The 13,022-nt window shown below is 40.8% G+C and overlaps 1 protein-coding gene across 2 annotated transcripts in view; it reads left to right on the top strand.

Annotated features, from left to right (window-relative positions):
* The window catches only part of Ep300 (EP300 lysine acetyltransferase), a 70,216-nt gene that overhangs the window by 36,992 nt on the left and 20,202 nt on the right, over nucleotides 1-13,022 (top strand). The window contains exons 10-19 of one of the 2 annotated variants that reach the window (XM_085831710.1): nucleotides 302-476; nucleotides 2,383-2,460; nucleotides 3,482-3,591; nucleotides 5,300-5,437; nucleotides 6,734-7,165; nucleotides 8,027-8,206; nucleotides 8,327-8,471; nucleotides 9,810-9,928; nucleotides 11,384-11,602; nucleotides 12,206-12,294. In XM_085831710.1, the coding sequence (XP_085687836.1) occupies nucleotides 302-476; nucleotides 2,383-2,460; nucleotides 3,482-3,591; nucleotides 5,300-5,437; nucleotides 6,734-7,165; nucleotides 8,027-8,206; nucleotides 8,327-8,471; nucleotides 9,810-9,928; nucleotides 11,384-11,602; nucleotides 12,206-12,294 (1,685 nt within the window). Of the gene's footprint in view, nucleotides 1-301; nucleotides 477-2,382; nucleotides 2,461-3,481; nucleotides 3,592-5,299; nucleotides 5,438-6,733; nucleotides 7,166-8,026; nucleotides 8,207-8,326; nucleotides 8,472-9,809; nucleotides 9,929-11,362; nucleotides 11,603-12,205; nucleotides 12,295-13,022 lie in introns of both variants that reach the window. The other variant, XM_085831709.1, reaches the window with a different exon arrangement.

The raw sequence follows: 13,022 nt of genomic DNA, 5'->3' as shown, positions 1-13,022 counted from the left end.
TCTATAATATGGGGTGAATTTATTTTGTAAGCTCATAGTAAAATTATTAATCACACATAAGTATGAGCTCATTTATTAATGTTTTTTTTGTTGTTGTTTTGGTTTTTAGTTTTTCAAGACAGGGTTTCTCTGAGACTTTTTCTGCAGACCATGTTATACTCAAACCCAGATGTGCCGACCTCTGCCTCTACAGCCAGCTTTAGTTTTTACCTACCGTTTAAATGAACCAATATTTGCTTAGTTCATTTTTTTTCTGTTACTCAATTTCTCTTTTCTCCTTTTTACTTAAAATTTCTTCAAGGCGGAATACTATCACCTCCTAGCCGAGAAGATCTATAAGATCCAGAAGGAACTAGAAGAGAAACGAAGGACTAGACTACAGAAACAGAACATGCTACCAAATGCTCCTGGCATGGGTCCAGTGCCTATGAATACTGGGTCGAACATGGGGCAGCAACCAACAGGAATGACTACCAGTAAGTACCTTTTATTATATGTAGTATAAGAAAATAATACATCCACTTTTAAAAAACAAGTGGAAAAATAGATAACCTACAATTATTTTTACTCCTCATGGGAGCCTTCCAAGTAGAAAATAGCAGCTTCCATATTTCCATTGGCTTTCTCTAGCATCCAGTGTCTTATATTTTACAGGTACCCAGTAGGTTTTGGTATACCAACCATCTTCAGGGCTCAATCCAAATTTAAATAATTGCATCTTATTATCCAAGGGGTGTTGTTGTTGTTTTGTTTCTTTGGTTGTTGTTTTTTAGTTTTTTGAGACAGGGTGTGTGTTCTTTTGCTATAAGAGATACTATGACCAAGACCAAGAAAACTCTTACAAAAGACAGCACAGAACTGGGGAATGCTTACAACTCTATAGGATTAGCCCGGGATCCTAGTGGGAACTAAACATTTGTAGTACGGGATCAGTAGTTGAGAGCTTTACATTCTGATCCGAAGAGGGAGAAAGATGGACAGACAGACAGAGACTGGGTGTAACTGTGCTTTTGAATCCTCAAAGCTAGTTACATACCTTCTTCAAGGACTATGCTCATTCCATAAAAGCCATAATTCCTATTCCTTCCCAAATAGCTCCACTCACTGGAAGCCAAAGCATTCAAATATGAGCCTATTGGGGCTGTTTTAATATAGATCACTACATGGGGTCTCACTATGTAGAGCAGGTTGCCCTTGAGCTCACAGAGTTCTGCTTGCCTCTGCCTTCCAAGTGATGGAATAGAGCTGTGTACCACCATACCTAGCCATATATTTTAGTATAAACAGCTTCACATTACAGTAACATTTTACTGTATATTCCAAGGCTAAAGACAATTCAAAAGGTATCATTTCATAATATGTATTAACTTCCATTTCTGACTTAACACCATTCTTGACCTTAAGTTAAAAAAAAAATATATATATATATATATATATATATACACACACATATATATGACTTATCAATTATTTAATTCATTTATTGACGTACTTGTAGATTCTAAGTACTAAAATACAGAAATACAGAATAAGAAGTAGTTGGGAATATTAGCTGAAGGTGCTGAAGGTGTGTGATATCAGTATCTGTTGTGTGAGGAAACCAACAGGGCAAGCAAGTGTGAATCTTAGCAGCTGTCTAGAAGAGGATGGTACAGAGGATAAAATGAAACCATGTCTTTTTCAATGGAGGTCAGCAGCAAAGACATGGCCAAAGTGCAGAGAAAGAACTCCAGCAAATAAGTGAAGAAATCCAAAGCACCTTGGGAAAGTGTGCTTTAGGCTTCAGTTTTTGGCTAGTAACAGAAGGAAAACTCTTGAAGTAGAAAAAGCTGCAGGCTGTATAATGGAGGGTCTGCCAGCAGCTCTGGTTTGTTTGTTTCTTTGAACTGGTTCTCAGATTGGACTTGAACTCACAGGAATCCTCCTTTTAGCTTCCTCAGTGCTTGGTCCATCTTACCTAGAACAGAAGAAACTGCTGATGGGGGTTCACTTGAAAATACCACACGGAGGTTGGAGGACAGTTTGCAATAGTCACTTCTCTACTTCTGACTTGTGGGTCCTGGGTGTCAGACTCAGGTTGTCTGATTCAAAAGAAAGCACCTTTATTCACAGACCTGTCTTAGTGGACCAGCACTCTACTCTGTGTACCTGGTTGAAAGTGTTTAACTAGGAGATGTAGAGATAATCTAACAAGATACCACACTTAAATGTTTTACTCTCGTTTTAAGTTTTATATTATAAAATGCTCTAGTATATTATGGAGGCCATTTCTTGAGATTCTTGTCCAGTTAGAGATTGTTTAAGCTATTAATAATGCTTGATGTAATTTTGTTGTTTTTAAGAAACAAAAGGATATTTAACTATTTGTGTTTTCCACTCCAGATGGTCCTGTACCTGACCCGTCTATGATCCGTGGCAGTGTGCCGAACCACATGATGCCTCGGATGACTCCACAGCCTGGTAACGTTTGAAAACGATACATGGTTGATTTTTTTTTTTTTTTAACATGGTTGATTTAATTTTAAGAGTCTCTGATGTAGAACAGAATGTTGCTTGCCACCTTAATTCCTGATTTAACCCAGCAGCAAGTCTTGTAATATTCTGCTTTGGAAATTTGAAAGTTTCTTGTAGTAGAAATCCACCAAGAGAGGGAGAATGAGAAATTAAGTTGTCTGACAGGTCCAGGAGTAGAATTCAGTAAGTAAGCAAGAATCTATTGAAAGCCAACTCACTGCCAGGAATAATGGTGCTCACCTCTAATCACAGCACTCTGTAGTCAGAGGCAGGAGGATGGCACTCTTGTGAATTCAAAGCCTATCAGATCTATATAGTGAATTTTAGACTAGGCAGAAATATATAGTGAAACCCTGCCTCAAAAATAAACTAAAATAATAATACCATTACCAATTTACTAGCTGGCAGTGAACATTTGGGAGGCAGGGTCATGTGGATGCTTATAAGTTCAAGCGTGAGTTCAGGCTAGCCAGCACTACACAGTGATACTCTCTTTCAAAAATTTAAAGTCACAAACAATTTAGCATATTGTAAAATTTAGATTAGAAACTATCAATAATAATCTTGCTCTGGACTAGAGAATTGGCACAAGGTTTAAGTACACTCACTGTCTGCTATTCCAGGGGAACGCCAACATGGTAGCTCACAAAAAAACTAATAAACAAAAAAGTGCCAAGTGGTGGTGCACTCAGGAGGCAGAGACAAGCAGATCTCTGAGTTCAAGGATAGCCAGGGTTACATAGTAAGATCCTGTCCAGAAAAACAAACACATGCATACATATATATGTACATGCATACACACAACAAATAATACCCTTGTTTATCTGGTGTGACTGAAAAAAATTGATTCAGAATATCAATATTACTTTGTTGGTCCTGAGAAAATGAGCAGAATCTCATACCAACTTATGTCTTATTCTTAAATTCAGCAAAAGTATTGAAATATTATATTTACATGTATTCACAGGTTTGAATCAATTTGGGCAGATGAATATGCCACAGCCCCCTATTGGACCTCGGCAACCCTCTCCTCTTCAGCACCATGGACAATTGGCTCAGTCTGGGTCACTCAATCCGGTTAGTTTTATCCTTTCTACCCTTTAAAAAAAATTCTTTTTTCTTTGTTATAACTTCAGGAAACACTAATGTCTAAGCAAAACACGTTTTAGTTCTTGCAATGTCTAATCCTTCCATGTGTGTTCAGTGATCAAAGTCAAGATTCTCAATCTTAGTTAAAAGTACCTTTTATTTCTGACACGTTGACCACCTGAGACCTTTTTTAATAGTGTAATTTTCTTATATTTGGCCTTTAATATTACATAGTATAGCTTAGAATGTATCTCAGTAATAGAGCACGTAGAAGACTTGCACCACAAAATAGCCTCCAATCCCAGTTAAGTAGACTGTGTTTCATAGATGAGGGTAAGTTTAGTTGTTAGTCATTTCACTATGTAGCTCTTAACTGTCCTAGAACTCTTCATGGAAACCAGTCTGACTGCAAAGTCAGAAATCGGGTTACTGCCCACTTCCAGAGTGCTAGTGATTAAAGATGTGTGCTATCATGCCTGGCTAAATACAAAATCTGAAAGAAGTGGAGGGGCAGGAATTAATATACAACACAATTGATTTGTGCTGGTGAGATGGTGTGAAAGCCTAAGCAACTGAATCTAGATCCCCATCAGCCCATAAAATCCAGGCTACGGTGGCATACACTTTGAACACGAGTGCTACAGTTGGAGATTTCTGAGAGCTCACTGGCTATCCATCCCAGCCTAAAATGTGAGCTCCAGGTTTAATGGGAGGCCCTGTCTCAGAAAATGAAGTGGAGGACCTGGGTGTTTGCTCAGGTGGTTGGAGAGTTGTTGCTTTTCTATAGCATTCTGACTCAGTTGGTCAGTGACGTTATATGGTGCTTCACCAACATCCAGAACTACAGATCTAGGGTTTATGTTAACATCATCTGACTTCCATGACTCCCTGGCATGTGTGTGATATACATATGTACATGTAAGTAAATCATACACATAAAATATATCATAAAGTAGTAATAATAATTCTTTAAAATCAAAATGAGGTGAGGGAAAGTAGAAGGGATGTTCCTATTGCTATGGTAGAATACCATGACAAAAAGCATCTTAAGGAACAGTTTTATTTTGGCAAATGATTCCGGGGACTAGACATGTATAGTGGCATATAAGGTATGGCAACAGGAGCACAAATCTTGAGATTTCAGGCACAAACAAGGACAGTGTTCCAGATAAAAGGGGATTAATAAGCCTATAAACTCAACACTCACTCACTGACATATTGTCCAAAAAGGCTATACTTGCTGAAGATTTCATAATAGTGCCCCTAGCTGGAGACGAAATTTTCAACTGACCACGACTGTGCAGAGAGGTTTCTCATTCATATTACTGGAATTTCTTAATTCTCCATACTTTCTTTTATTAAAGGTCTAGACTCATGTAAGGCAGTTTTAGAAGAGAAAAGTTGTTTGTTTCTTGTCAGAGTTCTAGATATTTTGGAGCCCTGTGTCCCTTCACCCTCTTCTTTCTTGAGGTTGTGTTTGGTACTTACAACCCTGTTCCTATAATTTTTACATGATTACAAGCTCTTTCACTTACACTTTAGGCTTCTCTTACCCAAGCTATTTATTTATTTTTCTCTATGCAAGGATCTGGATGGTAGGGCAAGAGTGATTGCTAATTACAGTTGGAAAATAATTGTAATGAAGCAGTTGGTGACCTATGGTTTGGTGTGTTTTTTTCTTTTTGTTCATTTGCAGCCTATGGGCTATGGACCTCGCATGCAGCAGGCTTCCGGCCAGAACCAGTTCCTCTCCCAGACTCAGTTTACATCCCAAGGAATGAATGTAACAAACATGCCTTTGGCTCCATCCAGCGGTCAAGTACCAGTGTCTCAAGTATGTTTATTTAAAATGATGCTTAATGTGCACATATAGCACACAGGGCACACATACAGGACAATAGTATGTACACGACTCCTTCTACCTTTATGTGGTGTCTGAGAGTGTATGCAGATTTCCAGGCTTGACAGGCAGAGACATTCTTTCCTGCTGATAACAATTTTCATGAAATGTGGTATAGTCTATATTTTGTTCTGTTTCAAAGACAGGTCTCATCATTTAACCTTGGCCTTTAACTCAGAGAACAAATCTTTACTTCTTAGAAATATTAATTTGAGCCGGGCGTGGTGGCGCACGCCTTTAATCCCAGCACTCGGGAGGCAGAGGCAGGCGGATTTCTGAGTTCGAGGCCAGCCTGGTCTACAAAGTGAGTGCCAGGACAGCCAGGGCTACACAGAGAAACCCTGTCTCGAAAAACCAAAAAAAAAAAAAATATTAATTTGGAGTTTTGAGACTAGATCTCATGTGGTTCAAGCTGAACCTCACGGTGTATCATAGGATAGCTCTGAATGTCATATACTCCTGCTCAGCCTCCCAACTGCTAGGATTCTAGGTTTGCTTTACCACACTTGCTCTGTTTTGTACTTATAGTGTCTTGAGCAAGAGACAGTGGCTTTGTAATATTAAGCTAAACATTTCAACCTTTCCGCCCCCCCACCCCTAAAAAAATTTGGTAGTATTAAGGATCCAATCTAGCACGTGCCTGTGCATTGACCATTTTGTACTGTATGAATGGGTCTTAGTATAGTAGCTCAGGGTAACACTGAGCTTTTTCCAGGTAGTCTAGGTTCGTCTCAGTTCACCATCCTCCTGCTTCCTCACAACTGGCTGTACTACCAGAACTGGCCAAGGACAAACACTTAAAAATAAAATGGTAGGGTTGTTAGAGATGACTTTGAAGTTAAGACCACTTGTTCTTCAGATAGACTCTGGTTCAGACTCCACCTTTGTATCAGGTGTCTCACAGGTGCCTGTGACTCCAATTCCAGTGGGTCTGATTGCTCTTGTGGCTGCTTTCTAATCAGGCATGCACAAATCCTAACACCGTAGGATTTTTCAATGTTCCCCCTTCTTTGAAAACTGATTGTGTTCAGGCATACATATTTTTAATTCTTGCTCTGGAGACAGAGGCAGGTGAATGGATCTCTCTTAGTTAAAGCTACCCAGGTCTATATAGCAAGACCCTGTCTCAGAATGAAAAATGTTAGATACTGTTTTTTATTTATACTCACCATGTGTACTAAGTACTATATGTCCTGCCTTTGTGATATCATATATTTTTCATTTTCACAGGCACAAATGTCCAGTTCTTCTTGCCCAGTGAACTCTCCTGTAATGCCTCCAGGGTCTCAAGGGAGCCACATTCACTGTCCTACTCTGCCTCAACAAGCTCATCAGAATTCACCTTCTCCTGTTCCTAGCCGCACCCCTACTCCTCATCATACCCCCCCAAGCATAGGGACTCAACCACCACCAGCAACAGCAATCCCACCACCTGTTCCTACACCTCCTGCCATACCACCTGGACCACAGCCCCCGTCTCTGCATCCCTCATCTAGACAAACACCTACACCACCAACACATCTGCCTCCCCAAGTGCAGCCTTCACTTCCTGCTGCTCCTTCTGCTGACCAGTCCCAGCAACAGCCTCGGTCACAGCAGAGCACAGCAGTTTCTGTTCCTACCCCAACAGCACCATTGCTGCCTCCTCAGCCTTCCACTCCGGTAAGTAGCTGTGTATTGGAGTGTCAGTAGAACAAGTTAAGTTCCAGCAATGTTTTTGGTTTTCTTTATCATGATTTTGTTTAGTTTTGCTCCCCGTTTTGCTTTATTCTATGTTCTAGGGTAAAAAAGTATGTCATCACAATATACTTTACTTACATAAAGACATTTTGAAACAGATTAAGTTGCAGTACTGAGAAATTAAACCAAAACATTACGGGACTAATTACACGTAAACACACAAGTCAGAGGACAACCTGTAGCAGTCAGTTCTCCTCTTCTACCAGGGATCAAATTCACATTGCCAGACTTGATAGCAGGTACCTTTACCCAGTGAACCATCATATTGTCCCTATTTTCATTTTTTAATACTATAATATACTTTAATACTTTAATACTTTAATACTTTCTCTGAGGAAGTCATCTTTGGAACTAACTCCAAAAACTTGGTAGCTGTTCAAGTAAAACCAACCAGCCAGCATTGGGGAGTCCCTTACCTCCCATTCTTCTTCTTCTTCTTCTTTCTTCTTCTTCTTCTTTCTTCTTCTTCTTCTTTTTTTTTTTTTGTTTGGTTTTTTCAAGACAGGGTTTCTCTGTATAGCTGTCTTGGAACTCACTTTGTAGACCAAGCTGGCCTTGAACTCAGAAATCCGCCTGCCTCTGCCTCCCGAGTGGTGGGATTAAAGTTGTGCAGCACCACGCCCAGCTCCGTACCTCCCATTCTTCAGATGAGCTGAATAAGAGGACACACCAGTGGGTCCAGTGACACTGCTCCCAACACAGATGGGCACTGCTGTGTGTAACTTAAAGTTAAACTCTGAGCAACTGGCAAGCTTTTGTGTGCTTTTCTTTTTGTCTCTCCAGCTTTCTCAGCCAGCTGTGAGCATTGAAGGCCAGGTATCAAACCCTCCATCTACTAGTAGCACAGAAGTGAATTCTCAGACTATTCCTGAGAAGCAGCCTTCACAGGAAGTGAAAATGGAGGCTAAAATGGAGGTGGAGCAGCCAGAACCAGCAGATACTCAACCTGATGATACAAAGGAGGTGAGGTTGTTATGAAAGGAGATTGGAGGATTGAGAGAGTAAATAAATAAGGTGATGGTAATGGACTTACTCTCAGGGGTATGTCTGTAAAATACTGAAAGTTCCTGTCTTGCCTTTCAGGCTAAAGCTGAGGATGTTAAAGTAGAACCTACAGAAATAGAGGAGAGAGGCCCTGAGTTAAAAACTGAAGGGAAAGAGGAGGAAGACCAGCCAAGCACCTCTGCTACCCAGTCCTCCCCAGCTCCTGGACAGTCGAAGAAGAAGAGTAAGTTAAGGCTCAGGAGGCCACCCATTTGGTAAAATGCTTGCCCCACAAACTCTCCAAGTCTGGATTTGTTTCCCACCAATTGTGTGCATGCTTCAGGTGTGCGAACATCTTTCTTTAATCCCAGTGCTTGGGAGCCAGAGGCAGAAAAATCTGTATTCAAGGCTAGCCTTGTTTACTACTTAGCAAATTCCAGGTAAAGATGAGGTAGACAGCGAGACCCTGTCTTATAGCTGAACATTGTGGTACACTTGTAATTTGACAACTAAGACTCCAATTTGGCAGGGGTTGGGGATAGAGGATGGAGAGACTTAAGAGGGCTTAACTGCTTTTACAGAGGACGCAGATTGGACTCACAGCAACTACCTGAAACTCCAATTCCAGGGACCATACCCACTTTTGTCGCCAGGCTTTAGTACATAAATTCACACAAACCTAGAAACACATGAAATGAAGTATTAAATGTGGAAAACAAGGTTATTTACCTGAATGGAAATACTCATCTAATGTTGACCCTTCGTCTACAAACACAGAGAGACACATACATACATATGCACATGGCAGCCATGCTGGAAAGACTCCTGCAAATTGTTCTTCGAATGCAAGTGCATTTGTGCACAGGTACACAAATGCTCACAGATAAATTAACTTAAAAATTTTAAAGCCGGGCGTGGTGGCGCACGCCTTTAATCCCAGCACTCGGGAGGCAGAGGCAGGTGGATTTCTGAGTTCAAGGCCAGCCTGGTCTACAGAGTGAGTTCCAGGACAACCAGGGCCACAGAAAAACCCTGTCTCGGAAAAAAAAAAAATTTTAAACTATCAATTTCTTTTTTCTTGAACTCTTCATGGCTTACATTCCATTATAGGGCCTTTATGTCTCTGTATCCCACAACCTTACCTCAAACATCTTCCTGCATTATTGTGCCTGGTGTTAGAAGTGCTGCCATGTGCAACTACCCCAGTTCAAAGAGGACATTGCCAGCTCCGCTTGACAGAACCCCTCTTTCCACACACAGCTTTTGGACTGTTTCTTTGAGAAGTCTCTTCTGTGTTTTTAGGAGCCTTTGATTTCTGTTTCTATTTGGCCAAGTTCATTCTCAATCAACCTGAAGCAGGGAAAGTAACTCCTCTCTGAGGGATGGAGGCTCTGTTGTTTTACAGGAAGTAGTTAAATCAGAGTGGGAATTAAAAATAGCAAGTGAGCCCTGAGTCAGGGTTCTCTGAGGAGCATGTCACCTCAGTGTCTGGGGTACTTGAGGCGCTTTAGACTTTGAACATGCTTTAGTCTTCACCCCCTTTGCTCAGTCAGTAACTGACTTCCATGGACTCTCCCTAAAGTGTTCAAACCAGAAGAGTTACGGCAGGCTCTGATGCCAACATTGGAGGCTCTTTACCGGCAGGACCCGGAGTCTCTTCCCTTTCGTCAGCCTGTGGACCCGCAGCTTCTAGGAATCCCTGTAAGTATTTGGTATTTTTCTATTTCCTTTTAGATAGAGAAACAACTTTATTAACATGATTGCTCTTACAGAAGTTAACCTATGTACAGAGTACAAGCTTTAGCATTTTCATTGTTATACAGCTATCACGATGGTTTTAATTCATTTTAATAACCTCCCCCAATAAACCCCACGTCCATTAAAATTGCTAGTTGCAGCACTCTTACTTTCCCAGCCTTAGGGCTGTCTAGCTCCTGGATTCTTCTAGTTTAAATCACACTCAGTGTGGAATGAAAGCTTAGCAAGTGCTTTGCACTGACCCCTGGTCACCAGTATAGCCTTTGAGGTTCTTCCATGTTATGTGACTGTGTCACCCAGTGCTTCCTTTAAATCATTTATATTTGGTTATGTTGATATTACTGCATTTTGTGTATGTATTTAATTGGGAAGTTATTTGCAGTTTTGGGCTATTGAGACTATGGCTGCTGTGAAGGTTGGTATACAAGTACTGCTTTGCCTATTATTGGTTAAGATTTTGAGAGAGTCTCTCTTTATACCTCACGTTATCCTTGAACTTGTAGGTCCTGCCTTGGCCTTCATGTACTGATACTACAGGAGTGTGCAAATTTTATGTTACAGACTGACTTTCTCTTTGGTGTGTTAGAGGTGCGCTTGTTGAGTCAACAATTCATTATCACCTCAACAGCTATGAGTCCCTTGGTTCTGAAGATTTAAGTGTATGATATCTCTCTCTCTCTCTCTCTCTCTCTCTCTCTCTCTGTGTGTGTGTGTGTGTGTGTGTGTGTGTGTGTGTGTGTGTGTGTATTTTGGGTGCCTGGTTCCTCTGCCAAAAGAGGGTGGTAAGTCCCCATAGAAGTGGGCTTGAAGATGGTTGTGATCTATCATGTAGGTGTATAAACCTGTAGCCTCTATAAGAGCAACAAATGCTTTTTAACTGCTGAGCCAGGGTCTCTTCTCTATTTCAACCCTCAAGTTTTGGGTTTTATTTTTGTTTTTTTGATATGAGGGTTGGGTTAGGGTGTGTATGTGTCCCTGGTTAGCCTGAGATTGACTCTGTAGACCAGACTGTCTTATCTACTTGCTTTGCCGAGTCAGCGTTGACATGTCTGACACTGCAATGCACCCAGGTTGCCTGCTGGATTCATAAATGATTTTCATAAGTGTTTATTTAGGGTTTTTTCCATGTTTTTCTGTTACCTTAGAACACTGATTCTCTAGGATTTGTATGCCCTTCTAGTACTTAATCCTCAAAAACCTCTTAAAAATTGGTAGATTAATATTTTAACGAATTGACAGACTTCAATCAACTGGTGGGAAGACATATCAAGACACATAACATTATGTGGAAAATTAATGACGATAATAGGAAGACACTCCCTCTTCCCTAAATACCCTGCTCATGAGTATGTGATGTGGTGTTGCTTACACTTTTAGGATTACTTTGATATTGTGAAGAGCCCCATGGATCTTTCTACAATCAAGAGGAAGTTAGATACTGGACAATACCAAGAGCCCTGGCAATATATAGATGATATTTGGCTTATGTTCAACAATGCCTGGTTATATAACCGTAAAACTTCAAGGGTATACAAATACTGCTCCAAACTTTCTGAAGTATTTGAACAAGAAATTGACCCTGTCATGCAAAGCCTTGGATACTGTTGTGGCAGAAAGGTAAGAACCTGTCTTTAACTTCTAAGATAACTAGAATCTAGTCGTGACTTGGGTTAAAAATACACTGCTTCTGAGTTTGACAGAGTCTGCCCATCTCTGTTCGTCTTCTCATGTGGCTGGAGATCAAAACAGATCATTGAATCACTTTACCAGTGTGCTACCAACCCCAACAAGCCCTTTCCTTAATACACAATGTTGTCTGCTTGGAATGTGCTTTCTGTGACGACCTTTTTTTTTTTTTCACATCTATGAGAGTTATGTGGCAGAGCTGAGCCTTGAGTGTATTGACTCATCAGACTAAGGTCATGTAGGAGCTTTATTATGTCCCTATAGATGGAGCTTGCTCCACAGGTGATGCTTTCTCATCCTCAGTATTACTCAGTGGTTACTCATTGTGCCTATAGGTATCTGCAAATAATGTGGACAGATAGGCCTGCTCAGCCTGATGTAAACTGCTGGTGGTTTTTAAAAGTTGTTATGGCTGACTATGATTGATCTGAGTGAGAGCTGAGTTGACACTGACTTGTCTGTGGTCTGCCTTTGTCATTACTCTGCCTTGGACTACAGGTCTTTGCACTCTTAAATAAATACTTTCTTTTGCAGTTGGAGTTTTCTCCACAGACTCTATGTTGCTATGGGAAACAATTATGCACAATCCCCCGTGATGCTACTTACTACAGTTACCAGAACAGGTAAGCTCAACCATGTGTGGACCATGGTCCATGTGTCCTTGTATATAGACCTATGTGCAATCCAGATGTATTGGCACATGTGTGCACTCTAGAGTGTAGGGACACACGCACACACATTGTGGTTCGTGTTACCTGCTTAAAAACATACGTATTACATACATTCCTTTCTATAGTATTTTCTAATTTAAAAAAAAAAAAAAGTTACAAGTTTTGTGAACCTTATCTCACCCTAATTTCTTATTCTTAGATTATGATTAAAAAGCATTCCAGAAGCCGGGTGTGGTGGCGCACGCCTTTGATCCCAGCACTTGGGAGGCAGAGGCAGGCAGATTTCTGAGTTCGAGGCCAGCCTGGTCAATAAAGTGAGCTCTAGGACAGCCAGGGCTACACAGAGAAGCCCAGGGGGGGGGGGGGGGGGACGCTCCAGAGTCTTTGCTTTGTTTGTGTCAGGCAGATTAGAAACAAAGCCATCTCCCAGAGCTGAGCTCTAGCTAATTTGTAGAGCCCTTGCCTGAGCTTGGCACCTTGTATACAGATTATAGTGGTTGAAAGCTATAATCCAAGTCCTAGAAGGGTAGAGGAGGTTCCGGGATCACTTCAAAGTTGTACTTGGCTGGCCAGCCTAGATGGCATAAGACCCTGTCTAAAAAAAAAGAAAATATAAAAAAATATATATACACACATTGTTTTAACTATGTAAACATGGGTATCCAATGTTCTCTGCCTTA

The sequence above is a fragment of the Mus caroli genome, unplaced genomic scaffold (assembly GCF_978045245.1).
Source record: "Mus caroli unplaced genomic scaffold, Mus_caroli_1 scaffold_16, whole genome shotgun sequence".
Classification (NCBI taxonomy): Eukaryota; Metazoa; Chordata; class Mammalia; order Rodentia; family Muridae; genus Mus; species Mus caroli.
This window is presented reverse-complemented; position numbering and strand designations above follow the sequence as displayed.